The sequence below is a fragment of the Mastacembelus armatus genome, chromosome 21 (genome assembly GCF_900324485.2).
Source record: "Mastacembelus armatus chromosome 21, fMasArm1.2, whole genome shotgun sequence".
Taxonomy (NCBI): Eukaryota; Metazoa; Chordata; class Actinopteri; order Synbranchiformes; family Mastacembelidae; genus Mastacembelus; species Mastacembelus armatus.
In genome coordinates, this window is record NC_046653.1 from 17,954,163 (window position 1) to 17,979,563 (window position 25,401).

General features: G+C 39.5%; 1 protein-coding gene across 1 annotated transcript in view; it reads right to left on the reverse strand.

The window, feature by feature from the left end:
* Positions 1–9,365: 9,365 nt before the first annotated feature.
* Positions 9,366–25,401, reverse strand: part of il1rapl1a (interleukin 1 receptor accessory protein-like 1a) — a 109,800-nt gene continuing 93,764 nt past the window's right edge. Inside the window, exons 6-11 of the mRNA XM_026295524.1 lie at positions 20,438–20,570; positions 16,237–16,382; positions 13,913–14,059; positions 11,700–11,870; positions 10,674–10,718; positions 9,366–10,087 (exon numbers count right to left, since the gene is read on the reverse strand). Coding sequence (XP_026151309.1) covers positions 9,366–10,087; positions 10,674–10,718; positions 11,700–11,870; positions 13,913–14,059; positions 16,237–16,382; positions 20,438–20,570 — 1,364 coding nt within the window. The remainder of the gene's footprint in view (positions 10,088–10,673; positions 10,719–11,699; positions 11,871–13,912; positions 14,060–16,236; positions 16,383–20,437; positions 20,571–25,401) is intronic.

Here is a 25,401-nt window from a genome sequence, read left to right on the forward strand (position 1 = left end):
CTGGAATTCATAACTTATTTGTTTTTATATAAACTATTTTTCTATAATAAAAATATGTTGTGATCTGTTTTTTGTTGCAGTGCCAGCTGTCATTACTGACACACTTTCTAGTGGGCCAAGTGTGGAATCAGTTTTAGACAGCATTATGTAGGCCAAGGAGAAATGTCTCCGTACATCAGCTGTGATAACTTCAGTGCACTTACAAGTCTGACGTATATTACCTTGAAAAATCAGTCACACTGATTCATGTCAACTACTGTTTACAGAAGTTGCTGATAAATGTTTATTGCATAATTAGATTGAAATGAGGCCCAGAAAGCGAAGTCTGGTTGTTCACACCAGCTTTTTATGGTCCAGCACAGCAGGTAAGTTGCAGTATTTAACTGTAGACCTGTGACTGGTTCTTCTAAATATTAAATAACCTGGTGATATGCCAGGTTAGACCACCAGAGTGCAACAGTCTACTATATACAGCAACTGTGCATCCATACACACACTCAGACAGAGAGAGGTGCAGAGATGGTGTAGTAAATGCACCAGTAAACACACCTCAGGTTATGTTCTACCTGTTTCTCCAGCTCTGGGCATTAGAGTGCGGGTTTCTGTAGATGCAGACTAAACTATCCCTGGCAGGACAGATGGAGGACTTACTGGGAAAAAAAAAAAAAAATAAAAATCTACCTATAACCTGCAGAGGAAAAGACTGCACATAAATACTGTAGTACTGTAGTATTATGGCCTCACCGCGCAGCATTAGGTTCCATTAATTCTCTAGACACAAAGGTGATGAAATACTGTACAACATGAATGTTCAACTTGGACCATGCACCACAACCTTCCTGCTGTTACATTATATATAGTCTAACCAAATGATTTTATACAGCCGACTCCCTGGACACCCAATTCTTGCTTTCAGCAGCTATAATACTTAGTCACTGTTCAAAGGCCAGATGGCCTGTTCCTGTGCCCAGTTCCTCAGGCTTTGCTTTGGTCCACTTTGATAAAGTAACCTGGCTTACCACTTTACATTTAGCTATGTCCTGCTCTGATCACAGATTATTCCCAAGCAGTGGCAACAGAAATACTCCGATTTCCTATTTAAGTAAAAGCAATACCGAAATGTAGAGACACTCTTACATAAGAAATTAATGCATTCAAACGTTTACTTAAGGTACATTTAAAATATAAAGAGCACTAAAAATTAAAGTACTATGCAGAAGGTGGAGGTACAGGTCATCCATATATTACTAGGTAGCATGTGTTCTTCTGTGGCACCCAAATAAAAGAGGAAGTGAGAATGAGTTAGAAAGCGACAGAGACAGATATACAGCTCATCTGCCGGGAAGAAAATGTGAGAAAAATTTCTCTCTGCCACGGAACCATCGGACCATGAAATGACCTCTTGTTCTTGGCTAGACATTAAACCTGGGAGCTTCAATGACCATATAACAGCATATGGACATTGACTGGCTGTGTGTCTGTGGGTTTAGAGTAGAGGAGACTGCACTGAGGAAAAAGTCAAATAAGAGTAGGGTGTTGGTAAGCAACAGTCTCATTAGACTGCTCGGTAAAATGAAAAAGACTGATGGTAAAAAAAAAAGTATCTGCCACATTTCTGCACCTGATGGAGGTGTTTGACAGGGATCTCTCCATTCACCCATCAAACTGTATTTGTATGGCAGGCAGCTTTCACAGTGTTATTTAAGGTGCGCTACACATGACAAGCTGATAATAAGAGAGAAGTAAAAAAATAAAAATAAAAAAAAACAGACTAATGCACATGGCACATTTTTACACAGATGAAATAAAATGAACATAAAATAATTACAGCAAAACAGCCAAATAGATTCAAATAAACTTGTTTGGTTTCTCAAACAAATTCATGTAAAGACATTTACAAGAGCAGTGAGGTTTTTAAGTGTGCCTCAAAGTAGACTATTTTTATGTCTGCTATTTTGGACCTATTGAGGACAATAGCCGCCTCATTTCAAATCAATGAGGCCATGTTCAGTTGAAATTCCACTGTAAGGAGGAAAACATACACTAAAAAAAAACAAACTAAAAACTAAAAACATACACTAATATGATGGTCATATGAGGCCATCACTGACTCTCACACACCTCCTGGTGGTTTGATAAGACACTGCAGGTAAAGACTGAAATAAACAAACCACCACACAAACAGACAGACAACGTTGCACATCTGCCACTACGGACTGTGAAGATATTCTTATTTGTGTCTGTCTCCTCTACATGTTCCCTCTCAATGGGGCCTATTTTCTCTCCAATTACATTCTTAATTGCACTGGGTAATAAAGAGTCTATTAATCCTGTGTCTGCTAATAAAACTCCAGCTGTCTGGCAGGAGGCCTGCCAACATGGAACAGTCACCAGCTCGACTTTGTGCTTGACAACATGTTTTGTGTGCATGCTATACCCACATCCTCCCTTTCTCTGCCTTTAACTCTGCCAGCGTGTCCCTGTCTTCCTCTGCCCCAGTTCTGCTTTTTCTCTGTTCTCTCCTGGGATTGACAGGGAATCAGTAAATCTGCTTTCTGTTTGTGTGTTTACCAGCATTCAGTCACAAACAGCCCTTGCAGATAGAGTTTATCCCCAGGAGATGGCACTGTTTGGCAGCACTCAAACACCACTGTGGCGCTTTTAAACCGAAATGTTTCTTGTAGCACATTAAAAAATATGCTGTTTTTGTGTTGTTGTCTGCTCCTATCTGACAGGACAGGTAAGAATGAGGGAGCTGCCATGCAATAAATGTTCCCTAGTACTGAACCAGGGAAATGGCGAAGACTAGGCTTCAGAGATATGAAAGCTTTTTGATGTCAGATTACAGCAACAAATCATCACACCTAAAGATTAAAACTTTTCAAATAACACATTTTCACAACAAACAATATATACCCCATGAAGTAATGAGTATTCACAGCAAATAAGTGCAAAATCCATCCATCAAATAAATACCCACACTAATAATGAAAAGCCAAGCATCAAATAATTAACAGAGTAAGGCAAAACAATGTCCACATAAATTAAACTCAGTTCTATCCTTTTTAAAGGTCTATATCTAGTTTTCACCACTTAGTATGACAGAATATGAAAATGCTCCAAAGTATTAACCTTCAGGCTAAAAGACCAGAGGCAGTACTTCCCACAGCAAATCCTTCACTGTTTATACTGCAAGTTGCTGACTACACCGACTACAAAGATCTATATCTGGTAGACTAGCAATCATAAAACAATAGACTTAATAGACTTTCCACAAAGAGCTAAAGTATCAGTTTCACAGGTCCAGGCTGAAAGGATGGTTTAGTACATTTATTGCTCATGACCTTTTCCTAGGGCACACATATAAGACCAAGTGACAACCTGCAAAACTAAGATTCACTTTTTCAAGGATGTGCTATTTATTTTGGGATTTAAGTAAAGAACTAATAATTTCTTGTGCCTTGCTTTCTGGTGGATTTTAACTGTAAGGTGTTCTAATTGAACCATGAATTTGAAAGAACAAATTGACAAAGGTAAGTATTCCCCTACCACCAGTGGAGAACCATAGCACACCTTGAGCTGCATCAGCAACCATAAGGAAGAATACATCTTCTTTACCCTGGTGTTCAAACAAACCTCCATATTCTTATGAATTTGCTTATCTATTAAACTCCCTATTGGAGAAACTGCATCTACACAAAGTCTATTATTTCAAGAGGCAGCGGATGTAATGGAATTGACACAGACAAACTGGTAACATAGGTTGTTATTTACCACAGAGTGCAGTGTTGGAAGTATCTCACATGTGAGGAGTAGAAGATGAAGTATGTATTTACAGGAAAGAGATGACTTATGACATTTGTTGTTTTCAAGTATGAAGCACAACATGAATTTTCTTTCCTGAAGCATTGCTGCACTCTCATTTATTACAAGTACAAAAGCAGCAAGGTGTATGAAAAAATAAAATAAATTGTCTGAATCACATCAGCCAATTAATGATTCACGATATATTGAGCATGAAAAACAAACACTATAACAATAGATCTCCTCGGGCTGCTGTCACCTCTGAATCTCATAGGTGTTACAATCCCCAAAAGTTAACTTCAGATGTTTTTTCATTTGTTACGTTTGCCAGTTTATTCCGGTGTGAGAGGAGTGCAATGAAGACCTTTTTCCATTCAAAAATGGTAGAAAAAAATAATTTCTCCCCTTTAAAGCCAAAATATTATTGTAGCTTTAGCTGAGAAACAGATCTGATATGCTTTTACAAAAAAAACAAAAAAAAAAAACAAGTGTGGGCAGGACCACTCTTTCTCTATGGTAGGAATAATAGTTTTTGTTGTGTTATTTTGACCATGCTTTTTAAAATGCAAATATACAGTAAGCAGAATATATTTTTGTTTCCTAATCAGAATATAATTGTAACATTCTCAACATGTGTGTCTAAATGCTCGCATTTAACAGAAGTCTGCTCTTCCCATAAAGCAACTGGTTCAGCAATATCTGAATTGCCTTGCGTGGTCACCATGCAGATTGAGATAAATTATTATTTTTTATGACGGTTACTCCACTGTAATTCAAATTTAACTTGCGCTCAGCAGTGATAAATGACGTTTGGGTTCATTACCTTTCATTATAGACACTTCTGCCCTTTTACTGTACGTATGAGTTGCAGCACACCATCCATCCCTCTGTTGGCCACCATAAGGTCTGCCACATTCTGGTTTACACATATTTCATGATTCTCATATGAGGCTGTAGCTGTCCTTTTCCAACAAGGAGGGAAAAAAATAAAATTTAGTGAAAGGTACAGAATAACCATAGTGGGGTTACTTTCTGTTAGGTTTTTTTTCCATCCACAAACCAGATAATCTTAGACTGTTACCAATTTCTGCTCAGTTTTATTAACGGATTTAATGACAGACAGGTGAATATCATCACAAAAGCTCCTGCAGACTCCAGATGTCCTGACATCACCAGAAGGAGATGAGTCCTGAGATGATGGATTGGAGGAAACTACATCTCATGTCTCTTAAAACATGTTTCCCAGACTCCTCTGCTCTTGCATCTTTCATGGCTGGGATTAAGATGCAAAGAAAAGATGCAAGTGAGAGAAACGTGGCTGCAATTAGTGGATCTGTGATTCACCCACTGCCTGTCCAGCATGGCAGCTGCAGTCACATGTCACTGTAATGGACAACAGAGCCTATATAGTTATATACAGCTATACAAACTGTGGATTATGACATATTTTGCCATGGTATGGCTATGGCTTAGGCTGTTATGATGACAGCGTTGCCATGTTAGTTTATAATGAGTGGAACTAGACACATGGAAAGGTTGTGACTGGGCATCGAAGTGACATGGTTTTGTAGAAGTTACTAGATTCCCTAACTCATGGGGTGTGTATTGGTAACACAGTGACTTTCTGGCTTAACAATTCTGGGCTACTGCTAATAGGAGTAGTAAAGACTAGCCACAGCCACAGTAACAACACAGCAACACTCATCTTCAACCAGCACAGCCAGGATGAGCAGCTGTGCTCACAGCTGGTGGTTGTAAACTGTTGGAGCTCTGTGTTTTCAAAGGAAGGATGAGCAATAAATGCATAATGTAAAGTGTCACATGGCCTCTCCTGTCTGTAGAGCATCTCCCTAAACCTAAACTGCCAGTGTATTATAAGAAGATAAATATTAGATACCAAAGCTTGGGAGTAGACAGACAGACAGTACAGGATTAATATCTACATCTGTCCGTACATGTTGAAAGTGAATAACATCTAAAATAAAACTGTTTTCACAGAGTTCAACATGTCAGCTGCCCCAGCTCACCTCATGATGAGAGCACCTCTCCTTTCCATCAACAAAACAACAAACCAACAAAACAATGTATCAGGCAGAATGTACTGAGAAGTACAGTTACACAAGGTAAAGTCAGTACAATCTGGTAGAAAAAGCCATTACCCTTCACATAAGAGCAGAAGGTTTAAGCATGTCTTTATTATTAGCAGCAGCAGCTAAAGCCAAACATGTTAAATCTAAATCAATCAATAATCACCATCAATAAATCAACATCTAACAGAAACGCGCCTTGTCATGCACAGTGTCTTCAATAAAACAACCTTTTGGATATCCATCCAAACTACTGACTGGTATTAGACCCTGCAAGTTGTTAATGATTAAAGCTGCTCACCTCATTTTCCTCCATTCGTCGACTCACAGCTGAAACATCGAGGAAGTTTCTGACACGCGGATTTTTCCCAGTGGAGACAGGAAAGTAATTATTCCACAGGGATATTTTAGTTTCCTCCGAAGCTTTAAGGAGACATGTTGGGCTACAGGTGACAGTGTTCTCTGGCGGCTCAATGGCTGAGACTAATTCCTGGATAACCTTAAGGTTCATAACGACAGGTTCAGTTATATTCTCAGCAGATGGAGACTCGAGTCTGCGACTTGGACTCGACACAAGTCCAAGTCCCAGACTCGTGGTTTCAATGAGCAGTGCTTGCAGTTTGCTGAGCAGACTCCAGAGCTCTACGCTAACAAGGTAACATTAGGTAGTTTGGGTTAAACCAAGTGTCGACAGACTGACCTGATAAAATGAGATGTGCTCGATCCAGCGTCTTTTATTTTTCTAATTGCACACGTTGCATGTTGCGGTTCGTTTGTTTAGGCTGACCACAGACTTGAGACTCGACTTGTAGCGTGGTTAACACACCTGTTCTGTTTTCCTGGAAGGTTTGATTGATTTTGATTCGACACGTCAAACCATGAAATTGTGACACCTAGTGGCAGAACTAGACATAACTCTGAAAATAAAAAAGTTCATTTTGATTAGTGTGGTGCTTCTTCTGTCTTGTTTATCCATTGGTGTTTCATGATGCTACTTCATTATTTGGTGGGTGGCCATTTGGTCTAGTAATTATGGCTGTAATATGCAGTAGCCTACTGTAGTTAGATGTTTTAGATTCTTATCACATAATACCATCAAGTGTGATTGATCCCAGGTTCATTGTGCAGGACAAGAAGAAGACATAAAACACATAAAACCATCTAGAGTGAATGAGGAACTATTTTCAGAGGCAAGAAGAACCAGGAGTCCTGCAGCAGATGGTCTGACCCCACAGAACTCTGATCTCAGCAGTGTGGAGTCAGTCTGGGATCACATGAAGTGACAGAAACACTGTTACAGCCTGAATCTGCAGAAGAACTGCAGCAGCTTCTCCAAGATGCTGCAAAGTACCAGGAGAAACTGTGTGTAGGTCAAACCAGAGAGAACTGCTGCCCAAAACCTTTGCACAGTGTATTTGTTAACAGATGGTTTTGCATTATTAGCTCTTAATATCGACTATTTGATGGTCGGACTTTACATTTATTTGTTGTGGAAATGTGCTATTCACAGAGCTTGGAGTTTAATCATTCAATGTGATGATGGATCACAAAAAATGGATATAAAAACATCCATACAGAGACCCCCCCCTCATATCAGGACATTTTAAACTGCCAGAGTCCTATCTTGAGCTCCATGATTATATGCTGTGTAAAAACAATGCATTGCCCACTGTGTTGACAATCTTATATTATTATTTTAACCTTTTGAAAAAGTAAGTATTTGTTTTCAGGCTGGTTTGTACTCTTATACTCTTGTAATGTTGCTTTACCACAACAGCGGTCAGTGTTTGAAGGCACAGTTTTGTTCTGTAGCGTTTAAAAGAATTTCTATCAGTATTTTGAAAGTAGAGTAGCAGGGAGTGATGAGTTTGCCATGAATATGACTATTAGAGAGTAATCTGACGTGTGGGTGTTAGGAATAACTGAACTCTCAAATTTGGACACAAAAGAAAAACATCAAAAGGAAATCAATGTTTTTAATGTGCAGTGAGAAAGTAAGGGCAACTGATAATGATTGTGTTTCTATAAAGATAGACATTTCTTTCCAAGAGAAAATTGTGTTTATATATTTATATAAATATCTATATTATATATAGAATACATATCTATTTGCTATGCATACTCAAAAATCACACCTTCAAATATATTTAAAAAGTCTTTCAAAACACAAATGTTTTCTTTTCTTTCCTTAAACATGAACTATCCATATGAACCAAAGTAATCATCAGGATGGGAATAATATGTTTTTAAAACCAAAACATTGAAAAATGCTTTACTTTTGAATCTAGAACGATAGAGGACATATTTTTTTTTCGTGTGGGATTCAAAAGCCACCTTATTCTCTTAACAAACCAGGAACCACATTGCAAGGATACAAAACCAGCATAACACTTATACACAAATCTCCCTTTCTATGGTAGATGAAATGCAAATAAGTATGACTTCTCAAGCAAACTCATTTCTGTTATAAAAATAGAATTCTTTTTAAAATAATCTACAGATTTCTTTTTAAGGTGAGGCATTTCACTATCACTCTAAAACAGCAAAGCTGTTTGTTTCAATAGAAAATATGAAGCTTTAGAGAGAGATCTGCCAGTCTATCAGTCTATTTGATTGGAGAAGACTAGCATTGTCCCCCCAACCAGTCCTCCCCCTCTGTCTCACAGGACAGTATATTTTTGCCAGCTCCTCCTTCTTTTTGCATATTCTATGATTTTTTTTTTTTTTAAAGAGAGTTTCCTTTTAAACTAGATACACCTTTTACAGGTAAACAAAAAGAAGTTTCAGCTCTTCAAAGCTCCTGAAATGTCCAGGCAATTCCAAAAAGTGTTAAAAAATGTTCTCTTAAAACTACACAAAGATTAAAAACAAACAAACAAAAAACACAACAGCGCAGGTACATGACATACTGGCTTTCCAAACAAGCGCAGTGAAATAAGAATAAAAAACAAACTAAAAATATACAACTCTGTATAACAAGTTAAAGCAAAGTCCTACAGTAGAGAAGGCAACAAACATGATTGAATAAAACAAACAAAATAACAAAACAGGAAAACACTGATGCTACAAATAAATTGAAATATATGTACAAGACCCTGTTTTCCTTGTGTTTGTATGTATGCACATTTGTGAGCGTATATGTATGCATGTATGTGCACAATTGCCAAGTGAGTTCTTGCAAGTCCGTGTCTTGCTAGTTGATGAAGCAGTGTTTCATTAAATCTCTTGTAGTTTCATGTAGAAAACATCCCCTGTGACATAGGTGCTGTCCACTTGGAAAAAAATAAACATGGGTAACAGTGTCCAGTGTATTTCCACTACTTGCTGCTAGTTAACAGCACTTGGAACCAAATGCATCCAAAACACATTTCACCTGAAGTCATGACCTTGAACTATGGTCCTTAGAGCTACCAGATAGAGCCTGGCCGTGCCCGACCCTGACTGAGCTTCCTACAGCCAAAGTCTGTTCATCAATTACCAGATGACACTGGAGATGCTGGTTTCTCTTGGCAGCAGAGGGAGCATGGCGTTATTGGCATGCGCCTCCTCCAGGCTGTGCTCTCGGCTCTTCCCGGGAGGCCTCTGACCGTTCAGCAGTGTGAGTGGGATGTTGCAGTAGGTGTGCTGGTTCCCCAGAGAGGAGAGTGGTGGCAGGGTTCCTCCTGGGGGTATGTCATACTCGTAGCTGCGGTAGTAGTGTTTCTGCCTCATGGTGGTGTGGTAGGTGTTGTGGAAAGAGGATCGCAGCTCTGGGTGGGCAGTGGCCATGGCGGTGGAGGTGGCTGCTGCCATGGAGATGGCAGAAACGGTCTGCAGCTCTCCAAAGGGGCCCTGCTCGCTGACGTCCAGCGCCGGCTCATGGGTGAGCATGGGCTCTGTGCGCCTGAATGGCATCTCGTACTGCAACTGCTTCCAGAACTTGGAGTTGAGCTTGTTGCTCTTGGGGCCACGCCACTTGATGACAGTGAGGGTTTTAATCGTATGCTTAAGAGCCTCCACCTCCTGATAGTTCATGATGCCGCGCAGCTCGGCGCACTCAATCAGGATGACTTTAATCTCACCAGTTACCAGCATGTTGCGCAGCCGCGTCTCCAGCTCAAAGATGCTCCAGCCTCGCCGCACCACATAGTTGGGTGTCATAACTATAATGAGGCGTTTGCTTTGGTCAACACAGCGTGCCACATCCTCTATGTAGGCTACAGGGAAAAAATGCAAAAGCATAAGAGAAGCAAAATAGTTGAGTGATGTACATTCAGAATATTTTGAACTAAGAATAAAATTTAAATGTGGACAGGACCATAACACTGAACAATGGATGAACAGAAAACAGAAGACAATGGCAGTGGTGTGTTTGATATCCACCTCCAGGATCTGTTCTAATAACTAATTGTACTCTGTAGTTTTTATTGTGTAGAGAAAGGCATACGAACTGTAGATGTGCATGCAAATACACATCTATTAACAGGGTATTTTGCAGGTGAATATGCGTCTTTCATTATGGTGCAGTGTGAAGTATTATTCTGTGCATTGTAGTCAATATTCTGGATGCATGGCAGACCCTTAGTCAAAGTTACAAAGCTAAGTGCTGCAGTAAATGGCTCTAGATGGGGGTATATGATTGATAAAGCTACACAGCCTATAAGATTAAGCTGAGTTGCTGTGTATTGAACTGAGCCTAATGTTTCAGATCTAACAACATCACCACTCTAAGTGTCCCTTTGAAACTACATAGCAGGTGAATGGCAGCAGCTGATAGAAAAGGAAAAGACTTTTGGCGAGTACCTCCAAAGAGTCGTGTGTCATCCTGGTAATGCTCATTGGTGAGACCTAAACATAAACATGTAACATTCAGGTCACAAGAAGAACACAGTACGGACACAGAAACATGCTCAGCATAGTCGTAAGAGTGGCTGCATCTCCTCTCACTCATCTTTTTATTTCACTTATGATTAATCACATTCCATGTTTCCCTGATTGAAAATTCATCTGGAACAATTTTGCTTGGAACCGATGCTGGCGGCAATTTTCTTTTGATAAAAGGAAAGAGGCAGCTCAGTCAGCAGGGCTCTCAGCCTTTGCACATTTCCCACTGATGTTTAATTCTGTCTGGACCAACTAGGACGTGTTTGCGTTTTATCAGTTCCACATGAAACCCACAGTGCAAACACACAGCATCACTACTAACTAAAGCACACTGTGTACTGCTGGCACAGATTGGCACTTACTAGGCAGAGTTAACGCACATGAGAATACTTTCAGATAGAATTTGTGTAGATTTATTAATGCATGGATGAAAACGCAGGAAGATGATACATTTGTTTTATATATCAGCTCCCAGTACATACTGTATACTGTATTCCCATATCTGTAGTGGATACTATCAGTAAATGAGAAATATTATAGTGTCCTTCTTTTATCCAGAGAGGTTTGAGAGGATATAAGAAAAAGGCTTCTGGTTGACAGTGGTGGACTGAATATATCTTTTCCTCTTTTCCCTGAGTTTGAAAATTTGAAATAATCATCTATTCATCACTTTTAAGTTTGGATATACTCCGCTTGCTATGGCATCTGCCATAACAACACACAAATACAAGCTAGACAAACACAAGACAAATACAGGACAGTGACAGTTTGAAACAACACTGACGACAAACAGCACACATGAAAACTTCGAAGTATGACTAAGTGGAAGGAAGAAATGTGCCAAACACTGCAGCAATGACAGTTCACAAGCAACTGTAAATGCCCTCACACTCCTCTACAGTACGTGTGCTAATGTATTTACACACAGACAGTCATAGTGCTTACTTCCTGTTGGAATAAGATCTCTATCTGGGATGAAAAGTTTGTAGCCATAATGTTTCTCCAGGACATCAGGAAGGATCTCCAGGGCAAAGCGTTCCTCCTCTCTGGTTTCCTGACTCCACTGGTCAGGGTCCACTTTGGTGTAGGACAGGTACGCGTCGTAGTCCTTGTTTTCTGAAAAACAGAGCGGTACAACAAAGGTGCAGTAAATGCAGTGACATCTAGCGCAAAAAGGCAAAATGTCCCTGGAGTCCTTGTGACACAGTCAGAGACTTGTACAGACACTACAATACACAATACACTAGATGGGCATATATACGTACCCAGCTGGATATTACACCTGCTTTTTATTTATGCACATCTCAGACTGAATTCCAAAGTCTAAATCTAAGACAGCACACAAAATGAAAACATCTGCATCTAAATAGGTGATTCATCATTCATTTGTATTTATCAGAGCATCACACCTATTTCATTTTAAAATATATTATTATCAAATAAACATTGCATTCCTAATCATTATCAAATAATGTCAGTATTCAGTGGTCATTTCCTCAAATATTATACAAACAACTATACCAAAGAAATTGCAGGTCAGCTTTACAACAACATTCATCTCATTTACATTTTCATAAAGACATTTAACCTTAGATATACAGTATATTGTATACTGTTGTAATATGCTGCAATAAAAACCCCAGCTCTTCTGAGTAAACTTTCCACAAGATTTTGAAACGTGGCTGTCAAGGTTTGCTCCAATTTAGCTGCAAGAGCAAAGCAGTGACGTTGGGCAATTAGCCTGGCTCACAGTCACTGTTCCACTTCATCCCGGAGGTGTTGGCTGGATTTGAGGTCAGGGCTCTGATAAGGCCAGTCAGGTTCTTCCACATGAAACTAGGAAAAGGATTTTTTCATGGATTCCACTTTGTACATGGAGACATGGTCAAGTTTAAACAGGAAACAGCCTTTCGCAAGCTGTTCCCACAAATTTGTCAAAATATGTTTTCTTTCTGATCCTTCATTAGAACAAAGTGTCCTAGTTCAAAAACAGACCTAGACCAAGATTATAAAAGAACAATCGCCTTCATATGCCTTTGGCCATGCAGTGTATATGAAAAACAAATTGGGGAGATACAAAAATACACAAATCATGATTCAAGCGATTTTGTACCTTGAGATGATTTCCCAGAAGACAGTGGGAAAAACTAAAAAGGCAGAAAATATATGGTAGAAAAAAGCAGTCCTGGTGACATGTTCACTAAGTCCTAGTCATTATGCTCTGTAGAAATTGGAATGTGGGCCAGCCATAAAGGGAAGAGGGGTTTTTTCACAGACTCTGCGAGGAGCACACACAGCTTTGAAACTCACTGGAAAGGCTAGGGCTGTGCTCAATAAGGATCCAAACATCAAACCCCATTTTTAAATTAGCAACGAACCTTGCAAATTAACCACCTAGCAAACGTGGAAAATCAAAAACAGCTTCTATCTGCCATCCCTGACGTTATGACTTAATCATGTGAAAGTTTCAGTCAACAAAACAATGTGTAATAGATAATTCATGCCGCTGTAGAAACAATCAAATGATTTTAAAAAGGAGTTCAGTCTTTCCAGAAATGTTGAAAAGAAAGCAGAAAGACTCAAAAAACAAAGCAAAAATGAGAACTTACTGGGATACAGACAGACAAATCCTAAATGAGGTAAAAGTTAATGCTGTTCTGGAAAACAAAAACTTGCCCTCCAATTTGTCACTCTGGGAAGGCTTTTCGAGCCTGTCTAGTCCCCATGTACCACTATGCAGCCTTCAACAGGAGAAGATGGGCATCATCCCATGGCATATTGAGACTGATCTCTTTTTAAATGGGCAATAAATTGAAAATCTGTCTCCTCTCTTCCCTATGCAGCCATTGCTGCAATGTACACACACAATCACAATCACGTGCACCTCTAACCAACAGCAGAGAGAGATAGAAAGAGAGGAAATGGGCTGCTGTCACTGAGATAGAAATGGGGAAGACATCTGTATCTACCAAGGAATATTTTGTGACTGTAAAAAAATATGCCAATAAAGAACACAAAGACTGCACATATACAGTCAATTACATTTAACATGACAGCAAAGTTTGGATAAGAATGGTCTGGCTATGGGTAGAGAGACACAGAGAAAGAGAGAGAGAGAGAGAGACAGGATTTCTTGAGATGTTTTGCACTGTCTTTACCACCATCCACGTCCTCGCTGCCAAAGTGCCTCCTATAGAAGAGCATCAGCTCGATCTTGTAGCATTTGTAGAGGGAGATGAGAAAGATGAGTAGCAGCAGGATCGCTCCTAGCCCTCCTGCCAGCTCCACTGTGTACATGAGCTCTGCTGAGGGCAACACACACACACACAAACACACAAACACACACACAAAATATTTAAAACTTTGGAGACAATCACAGCTCGAACTTCATTCATTATGCCTGTTATGAAGACACACAAAGAGCGTATTGATCCTGCACCAACTTGAGCTCAAAGGTTCTCTTCATTATTTTTTCCCACTTACACTCACAGAATGAGGCACTTAAATAACACATTTACATTTGCTGGAAGGCAGATAATATAGAACAGGACAATCGCTAGTGTTTTCAGAGGGCACAGTGCAAAGAGACACATATAAAAAATAAAAAGAGATGATGAAAAATTGGGTTTGTTTGTTTGGAGCAGTGCAGCAGTGACACAGCTCTTCATTTTGGCAGTCATCTATAGTGGGATTTGTAACAATTGTGGACATGGATGGAGGCATTTTCAAAACAAGCGGTTTCAGTTCATTCATCTCACTTGCCTCTCCATCACATCTCGCATTTCTTTTCCCCTGTTTTCCCTCCATTCATTTCTCTTCTCTATTATCTTCTCTCCAAAGTTGCAGCTTGGGAAAAGTTGAATTATGGTGTGTATTAAAGCAGCATTTACCTGGTTGGCTCAGCTAGAAAAGGTTCACCTTAGATCTATGTCACACTTTGGGCTAAACACAGCACAGCTGCCATGGCAACCACAATTCAGTCTCTACATTATGTGGACCGTATCGGCACTTACATACCTTTACAAGTCATAATAGCATCAGGATGGTGTCACAAAATTTTGTGTATATACTGTTTAAAACTTTTTGTAAAAGGCTAAGCTAATCTAGTCCCTCAAATTGTAAAGAGAGATATCTGTTGGCACTTTATATTTAATGCATTTTAAAAACTACTGTGTCTCAGAGCTGCTGGTTTGGTCTTCTAATATGCAGTTTTTTGACCTTCTCAAAAACATCAGCGCCTCTGACTAATTACCAGCAATCGTTACCACTCATTCAACAAGTTGTTTATTAGAAGCTGATCGCCACTTCTCTTCTACCTACTCTCCTTCCTTTGCTCTCTTTTTTCTAAGACGGAAGGAAAGGCAACCTGCAGAGACATTCATAGACTTGCTACAGGGCTGATGAGTGATGCACTGTGGAAAAGGAAACATGAAATAAATGTCAGAATAATGTGGATGAGAGAGTTAGAAAGACACAGAAAGAAAAACAGCGAGAGAGGGACCTGAAGTTTTTCTTAGCATCCCTGTCCTTAGAAATATTACTTTGAGATAAGACAGCACTAAAATGGAATTGGGCAGTCTACAAAAGACAGCCACAGAGACAGAGATTAAAGACTTAAAATGTAACTGTATGCTGAAGTTATTGGCCTTTTTGGAAAAGCTGAAGACCAATTTGCTGTTTAAACAGCCTCAAATTACCTCTCTTTGTAGGGTGACAACCAGTGCATGAAGAGAGCTTCAGTCATGCTAGAGTGCCAAAATAACCACACAGCTGCTGGGGCACATGTATAAAGAAACAACACAACAAAATGGAGCTCAAGCAAAGATTGTTAACACAAGTGTGGATGGAGGAGCAAATAAGTAACAGACCAGAAAGACAGATGAATGAATGGTTTTATACTTTTTATATCTGTTAAAAGAATATTAATTCATTCATTCTGCACTACATTGTTTATTAGCTGTTGTTGCAGAAAATGATGCTGTTGAGCAATGTGAACCATAACAGTAAATCTGAGAGCTTTAAAATAAAAACAATATACAGAAATATGATCAAAACCATTTTGCCTTACAATTTTTTATTTTTTTTTGTTAGTTTTAAAATATTAATTACAGCAATGCACCCGTGGGTCAGTATCAAACCAATGCTGTGAAGTCAAAGTTTGTTTAATCTAGTGGAAATGTAAGAGTTCTCAAAAATATCCAAATATATCAGACTGAATTTTGGGGAAATGTGTATAAAATTATGCTCAAGACATGTAGAATATTTCCATTTGATGAAATGGTGCAGCCAGGCTTTTAATCTTTCACATATCATAGGTCTTTAATGAAAAGCTGGAACAAGCTAATACAGAATTGATACGAAGCTGTCAGACAGAGTTTTAAAATGATTTTTACAACCTTTAGCCACTTATGTGAAAAAAAATTTGCCAAGACTTGAAGTTTAGCTGTTAAAACTCTGCAAATTTATGTCAAAGAGCCCTTACCCCGCCTGAAGAGCTGGATGGTTGCTTGGCGACGGCCGTTACCATTTTCCACATAACAGGAATAATTTCCCAGGTCCTCCTCCTCCAAAGAGTCAATAGTCAAGGAAATTGCCACTTCCTGTTCACCAAGATGCTCTTTGACCACCCTACAAAGATAAAAAAAAATTAAAAACTTTACTGATCTATGCTTTGCAGCGCCGGTTTTACAGACAGAAGGCTTTAGATGAGAAGCAGCTTGTTGAAGCAAGTCAACCTGCTCATTTCTGCTGTTCAAGAAGATTTAATCAGTGCAAGTGAATGTGACCTCAGCAGCGTGTACGTGAAGGGAAGAATCATATGCAGCCATCACAAAACATATAATGCTACAATTCATAAAGGTTACGCCATAAATACGCCCACAAGCAGCAAGGTTCTCTACATCGAGTATCTCGATGATGCCCCTTTTGTGTTACTGTAAGTACTTCATGCTATGTTAATTCTTTCCCTGGACTCAAAACATTTGAGAAATGAAAATCAATAAGGTCTCTTCCTCTGCGTATGCGGAGGGGAAAATCAAATAATGGCGATGAGAAGAAAATCTTTTTATAGCGGCTGCCATGGTAACGGAGAGAAGGAGAGAAAGTAATATTCCATAAAGTAAATGAGTGTCCCCCACTGGGCTGGTTGAGCCTGATGGAGGAGGGAATGGGGAGATAATGCTCCCTCATACCTTAGACACACTACTTAGCCCACTTTTACAGCACCCGCAGCAGAAATGACACCTGGGAGAAAACACTGCAAATTAGAAAGAAGTCGCCTCTGTTTGTGTGCGCAAGCATGTGAGCACGTAAACTTGTGCATCATCTACTGTATGTGTTAATAACAGCTCATGTTGAGAAGGAGGAGTGGGATAAGGAAAGAGGAAAGCACATGAGTGTAAATGTGTGTTCGAGTGAGTAGGGAGATAATGACTCTTAAGCATCTCTCTTCTATCTCGCCTTCAAGTTGATAAACTGCACATAAGGACAACTTGTTGGGGAGATTTGGCATCAGTAATTGAAAGTGTATCATGGGCTTTGTGTAGAGAGGCTGAGTGTTGATGACATTTGTAGTTTCAGCTGAGTTTGTTGTGCAGTGGGTTTGGGAGCTGGGGCGCTGAGAGAAGGTGGCACGAGAATAACTCATTTCTCCTCCAGGGAGTGTTGGGTGCCTTGAAGCCCCATGTTTCACATTATCAAACTACGTGAGCTGGTGGAGTGTGCTGCCATACAACCTGATGGATAATGACCACTATTCAACCTGAGCCTCAAATGGAAATGATGAGCACCTAAAGTCAGAGTAGGTGGATAAGTAGGTGAAGCACAAAGATACAGTTAAGTCCTGAATGACAGCTCCTAACACACACACACTAGAACAACTAGAACTGATGAGTGAACTCAAAATATCAGACTGTAGCTGTGTCCCAATCCTTCGAAGGCTGCATTTGAAGGCAGACTGCATCACAGCGTCGCGACAAGCTGTCCCATTTCGAAGGCTCCTTCAAATGCGGCTGAAAAATGAGGCCTTCTTTCTCTGGGAAACAAAGGCTTCATCTGTTGTAGGCGTATACTTCGTGGCCCAACATATCCCAACATACTTCATGAGCTGGAGATGAAAAGAGAATGTGCCAAACACAAGTGCTGAACCAGTGGATCTGTAAAATCCACTTCTTTTCATTTGGATGATTGAGTATATTGATAAAGATTTTGCCAAATGAGTAATTGTGGACATGTTCTCAGACTGTTTGCTACGGGCACTTTTTCTTTTCAATATTCTCTTTGTTACTCATTAGCAACACCTCCGCGTTTGCTCATTTAGTGATCAATTTCTAACTATTCATTCCTCTTGTAGATCCAATTCTAATGTACACCTGCAAAACCCCAACTGAATTGGGTCAACAACATATTGATTACCTTCTTAATATGCTGAGCCAGATTTGTTTTGCTAATTTATTAATCTCTGCATACTATGCTAATGTCCAGTCACCCGTGCTACAATAACAACAATAGCCCTGTCCCAGTGGTGCAAATGAGAATTTATGGGCTTGGGTTACCATAGAAATGAACTCCTCTGAATCAATAGGCTCAGAGTTGTGTAAATGCCTGCAGAAACTCTGAGCTAAATGTATGACCAGTCTTGTCTAACCTCAAGTTTGGCTGCTGATGCATTAATAATAAAGCTAAAAGTAGACTGAAGATGAGAGGTAAACCTCAGTAACATGCCCACTGTACCATCTGAAAGGAAGACAGGTGGAGGGTGAGCACAGATTTGTTCGTGTTTATTTTCTGCTGTCCTTTCTCTCTACTGCTCCTTGTTCTGCTGTCTTTAAGGTAGTAAAACCACAGCACCGACCGGGCCTGAACAAGCCTAGTGTAGCAGCATCTGCAACACTGAGTGGATGATCAAATACATTATTGATCTACTGAATGAAATATTGGTATGAATTATTGAAAAGATAACCCCTTAGTCAGTGAGTGGGGGAATCCTAGTGTCAGGGACTAATGGAGGAAAAGAGATACAGGGACAGAGACAGATATAGAAAGACAAGAGAGTAGTAGCGGTGGTAAAAATGAGATTTGTTTCTGTGGCCTGTTTATATCAGTGTACAAGCAAATTCACTGTCACAGATGTGTCTTCTTTACTTTCCTCCTCAGTGACTTCTACTGTACTTCTTAATCTTTCCACTTTTCTCTTTGCTCCCTCTTTTTTTCTCTGCCTCTCCCTCGCTTCCTGTCCTACCATTCCTCTTCAGCTCCCCACGGCCCATCTGCATGCTGCTATAGGTGGGTGCACAGAGGGAGATAGCGATAGTGGTGGCGGTGTGAAAAATGGCGGTTGTTAACCATCTGACAGGACTGTCTCCCCGGAGCGGCAGCCTCTCCAAACAGCCCTAATGGGAAACATGCACATGGACCTGGGAATGGACTTGTTTTGGAGATACAGACAAGAAAATGGGCTTGTTTTAAATGTCTTAGAGGCCTAAAAGTGAGGTCTGTTGGGCAAATTATACAATGTGATACCGAAAAGTGACGATAAGAGAAAATAGGATACAGAAATAGCTTTTTTTTAAAAAAAAGATGTACATATGGTAATACTTTCATCCATGGAGCAAAATGTTATGCACATGTTGCACATGTACTTTTTGTAAAACTATGGCTTCACATTGTCGTGGTGACTGTAACACCAGTGCATCCTGTTCTGTAGGAGATAAACAAGAAAACTAAAAACAAGGCAAGAAATGATTAGACAGTACATTACACCAAACAAATCTGTTTTTAGTATGAGTTGTCATAGTAGTACCTACTTAATAGAAATACTACAGAATTAACATTTCATACATTGAATGCACAACAAATTTATGCATGAGAGTTTTTAATAGGTAAATGATGAAAATCAACTTAAAGAAGAGTATTGTCTTACACAACAACAGTTTAAACTACTGTACAATAATAAAATTAAAATTCATTATTCAAGACCTGCATTCATTTTCAGATTGCTGTCAGAGCCTGTACCACAGCTTCACGCAAACACTGGTCTGCAAACACTTCAGATGTAATGTTTAATGCAAGAAACAGCAAATCATCAGTTTGTATTTTTAGAGCGTGCATTACAGGTTTGCTATTGTTTTGTCTCGTGGCTCGATTGTTTTGACAATGTAGCTGGTAAATGCAATGAGGCTTGGGACAAATAAGCAATACTGCAGTGCTGCACAGTGCACTAATCCTGTGATATGTTGTAATGCTGCAGTGTGTAGTGATATTAAAGTAACAATGTTCAGTATTCAGTAATTTGTTTCTCTCCAGTTATGGGTTCCTTTTCAGTTTACAGATATGTACTGTAGCCATGCATGTGATGTATGGGTCATCTTGTTTCCAGCTGCTTTCAGGTGTATTAATTAAAGTGACAAAATGAATGAATAATGATCCAAAAACAGGCATCAAGTCTCCGCAAGATAGTCACACCGTAGTAAAATAAATGGATATCAAGGCATGGATATGGAAGGCAGAAAATAAATCTCTCGAAAATCTCGGTTTATGCAATTTGGAGTTAATGGGGTGAAACATGCAAAACCATTGATATTGTCTTTTAATATTTGCCACTGAGTTTATCTACATCTCCTATTACTTCCTCATTATTGTCGAGTCCAGTGAAATTATTTAAACTCCAGCTGTGTCTTACTTACTTGATATCACTTTCCTGGACTCTTTCTTCATCGAGGTCCTCTATGAATTTCTCCCCCTTCATCCAGTAGATGAGTGGACTGACATCGCCGCTGTAGCCAAAAAACGCCCGGCAAGTTAGGTTCAAAGTGCTTCCTGCAAAGACAGGAGATAACATGTTGTCATGCTTGTCCTGTTGACTTGTTAAAGATATGTGTTTCATATCCGCTGCCCAATAAGTTCTGTCACATCATACAAGTGCCTTCAAAGAGAGACACAAAAAGAAACACTTCATGTTATTTTGTTGATGACAAGTGGTGACTTGTGAATTTATTTATGCATTTAAAGATCATACACACAGATCCTAGAGCATGTATTTGCCAGTGTTAACACAGGCACACAAACATACACACAAAATTCATGTAAAAGTGACTGCATAACAGAACATGTGATGCTTATCCTCAGCAAACCCTCGAGGACGTAGAGCTTTGATAAAAGCAGACAGCTTTTCCTTTCACTTTTAGACTCAAGGGAAACATCTCTGGAAATGTTTTGATTTGCCGATGTTAATAGCACACTCATACACTATCTGAAATTTTGTAAACAGTAATGAACACATGAGGGCACTCAAGAGCTTTTTAATCCCCCCGCCCCCTCGAGACTGTGTCCACCAGAGAACCGATGAAGCCAAGTGCAAAGAGGCAGACAATAATATTATTTTATTTAGAGCTGCTGCTGCTGGGTACGAAGGAAGGACAAGGGTCAACAGCCGCAGTTTGCAGAAAGTTGATATGTCACCGAAGAGCCGATGAAGTATTTGTTTCGTGAATTGATGGATTATCTCCTTGGTTCAACAAAGCAGGCAAGTTTACTGAAGGATTAAAAAACATGATGCACCAATGTACTAACAGAAAAAGAGGAAAATGTAAACCTAACCTTACAGATTGTACTTGTGGCAGCAGATTAAAGCTGGCATACAGGGTCCATTTTAGCACTCATGCAAAATCTTCAGCATCTATTAAGCTGCTGAACATAAAGATAGAGCACTGTTGGCATATACTATGCATATTTAGCATTCCTCTGAAGTGGTATTCTCAAAAGGCCTTGGGTGCAGCAATCACATTACGCTGGTTCTCAGCAAACCACACAGCAACATGTAAACAACACCGCCAACTGAGGCTCATAATGCAGCACATACTTCAAACTGTACGGTGGAGGGTGCTCCTCCTGGGAGAGCCAGTGCTGTGACTGGTTCTGAGGCAAGTGAACTGGGAAGCACTGTGAAAAAGGCATGAACGGGATGGGGGTGAAGAGGATGCATTTCCCTTTCACAGCTGGGTGTAGGCGCACAAGGCAAACTGTACTGGTATGAGGCATGTAGTTATTAATTCTACTTAGCATGTTACAGCACCATGGTCAGCTCCCCAGTGTCTAATGTAGGCAATAGAAGTCAAACCTTACTGTTTAACTACAACCTCAAGATTAACTATATTTGAGTCAGATCCTTTCTGACACAGCAGGGACGACTATTTAGTGCAAGATTATTATAATGGATCACAATAAATGTCATAGGTGTTTCTATTTTTTGGCCAATGGAATGATTTTTGGAACAATTGCACAAACTAAAATCTCTGCACCTTTTTCTCAGATGCCCTGGCTGTGATTAAATATCTTCATAGCAAAACTGACAAGGTCACTTTTGAAAGACTTTGAACTGAGGGCATGTACCCTCTGTGCTACCCCTCACCACGGCCCAGACACAGCTTCAGAAGATGTCGGTGGGTCACTCTCGGCACAAGGAAAGTTTTATGCCATGCAGGGAAGGAAGATGGGAGGACACCCAGGAATGAACTGATAGTACTGTGAGGAGCAGTGGCTGACATTTCCAAAGTTCAACAGCCACTCTCAGCTTGGTATTTGTGCACAGCCGGTTCTACAAAGGCTACATGCTGTACCTACAAAACAGGAAGCTGTAGCTAAATGTATGATTACACACACATGCGCACACACCCACAAGTTTTGGTGCAGTGATACTTTACTGTACAGTCACGATTAATTATTTGTGTAGCAAATGTGCAAAGCAACTATACTGTGCAAACTACATATTGTACGGTGTAACTGTAACTCGCTAACTAACAGCATGTGAGACGCACTATTTCCCTTTTCTAGAGTTAATAAATCTCCCCTGTGCTCATAGTTGATCCCACAGATCAATTGCAAACTTGGAATGTCATGGTGCCGGCAGTCACAGCCTGGCGAGGAAGTTTCCACTGAGCTCCATAGGAATCACAGGAAATTGTTGACAGTCCCATGCTGTCTCAATCTAATCCAGGTGCAGCACTACCCCAAACCCCTCTGACAGTCACTTTTGTTTCTTCTTCCACCATTAAAAAACACCAGTGGATAATGTCATATTTGCAAATATCACAATCACATTCACGGACACACAATGACAGCTTGACATTGTTGGATTGGAGCTTTCTATCATATCACATGGACTTCATCAATAAATGCAGTCTGTGAATATCTAAATATGTACATTTCTGTTTCTTTATGTATTTTAAGGACTTCTTGTTCAGGTTGGCTTTTTGGAGAAGAATTAATGAAGAATCAACCGTCAGTCACAAATTTTAAGCCAACATAGACGAGTAACTCTTAAAAAAGGACGATGATGTGATGTAACTGAAAGTTGCTCTGTAACTTTTAACAGATCTCGTTTTGGGAGTTGTCAATATAAAAAAAGAAACTTTCAGTCTCAAAATTATTAGTAACAGTAATTCATTTATCATATCATATCAACCATTGCTATGAAATAATGACAAATATTCCAAAAACACATCTTAAATATGTTATATATAGCTCCATTAACTATCCAGAAAATGAAGACCATTGTGCAGCATTCAAGATGTTCTGTCAAGAGCCTCAGACACGTGTCTTTTATAATGGTGACCTAGGGGGAAAATGAATTTTTTTGATGCTGTACTGCAGCTGGCAATAGAAACAAATTGGCCGCAAAGCTTACTCTGCTTTCCAGCTCTATTAATATATCCATGGTCACATAATGTCCTTTGCCTGCATTTAATCTATCTTCACCTTCCTCTAGAGCTCTTCCTTTATTTCCAGAACCATCCAGCATGCAGCTGAAAGAATTTTTTTCAAGTAACATATAGTCTCTCCTGGTGTTACATATACAGCACATACCTGCGGCTGCAGTTTAAATTGTCAGTGTGAAAAGCAATGGAATGTGTTTGCGAGGCTGTTGAAAAAGACGTACCAATATTAGCCAGGCACAGAGACAAGACAGTTTTACATAAGGTTGGCATGACTCTGTCAGTAGCTTCTGAGCCAAGAAACTACTATGATGTCAGGCCGGCTGAAGTTTGAACAGATGGTAGGAAGACTATTAAGCAGGACTGAAACAATAAGGTGAATCATTTGCACACTATCAAGTTACAGAGGAGGAGGAGCAGCTTTCAAAATCCCTCTGTTCTCCCCCGCTGTCCAATCACACAGCAGTGTCACTATTATTATAATCTATTATTATTTTCAGAGCAGTGTGTAACTCTGAATAGCGTCTGCATGTGCGTGTGTGTGTGTGTGTGTGTGTGTGTGTCTGTGTGCGAGTGGGAGGAAGCTCCAGTAAGGATCCAACAATGACCACCTTGGGCTTCATAACAGAAGAAACACATTCACATCAAAACTCCAGGATAATTAAAGCCCTATTGCTACATTTAAAAGAAGAGTGGGTTTGCAGTAAATCTCCAATACAAGCAGCACAGAGGGCAGGAAAAACCAAAGAAAGTTAAATTATGACCTTGGGCTTCAGAGACGTTTTTTAGAGGACAACATAAAAAAACAAGAACAAACTCATAGACTTAATGTTCCAGAGAAAGCGGTGGGCTGGCACTGGAGTGAGCTCTTATCCACCTTTAAAAAGTGATGGTCAGATGGAAATATAACTAACCCCAGAGGTCATTTCCACATCATACTAGTTCCATTCAGTTAAGCACAACAAAAAAATCAAAATGTCATGGACTGTGTTTAGTGAATAACAAAGCTTAAAGGCGTTCAATGTGCCACCAGTGCAAATGCTCACATATAATGCATCCGAAGTTTATTTACTCAGCTATGTAACTATAAATAATGTGGCTATTTAAATGCTGGTAAAAACACAATGAAGATATTCTCACAGAAGATTAAACAAGGTAATATTTTACATCTTTGCTTGAAAACTGACTTTGTCAGTATAAAAAAAGATGAACTTTAGTTGCTTTTATCTTTATTTTATTGTGATTATCATGTTACCATGATGTCTTAGTTGATACTGTGAAAACACAGAATCAACTAAAGAAACATGCCCTTAGTACACTGGTAACAAAACAGTCCAAGGCAAAATAAAATTTCGCAGGGTGCCAGAAATATTGTTTTTGCTGCACTTCTGTCTGTGGACTGACATGATACTAGCCCTTTGGCAAAAAAAAAAACAAAAACAAAAAAACCCTCAGAAATTCAAGCCTGTCACTGTGTCATTTTTTAATGTTGACAAATATACTGTATGTCACATTATAATACAAGATTTAATGTGAAAAATATCCCCCGCTGTCTGACTGTGAGCCTTGTACAGCATAAGAGCGTGATTAAGTGTTTTCATGAGTGTGTGTTTCTTTATATGTGCACATCTTTGTGTGTTGTTTCTGCCTTCAAGCATGTGTGGGTGTGGAACAAATCCATGTAATCTGAGTTATTGACATCTTCCCCCCAGCTGAGAGTTGCTTACAGTGCCTGGTGGAAATGAAGACTTAAGATTGCTTTTATTTCTGCTTGCTTTTGAAAACTAACAATGTAATAAGTCAATAGGCATTTTGGGAAATATGCTTATTTGTTTTCTTGCTGAAAGTTAGATGAGAAGTTTGATACTGCTCTCACATCTGATAGGTAAAAATGAAACTATAGCCAGCAGCGGGTTAGCTTAATTTAACACAGGTCT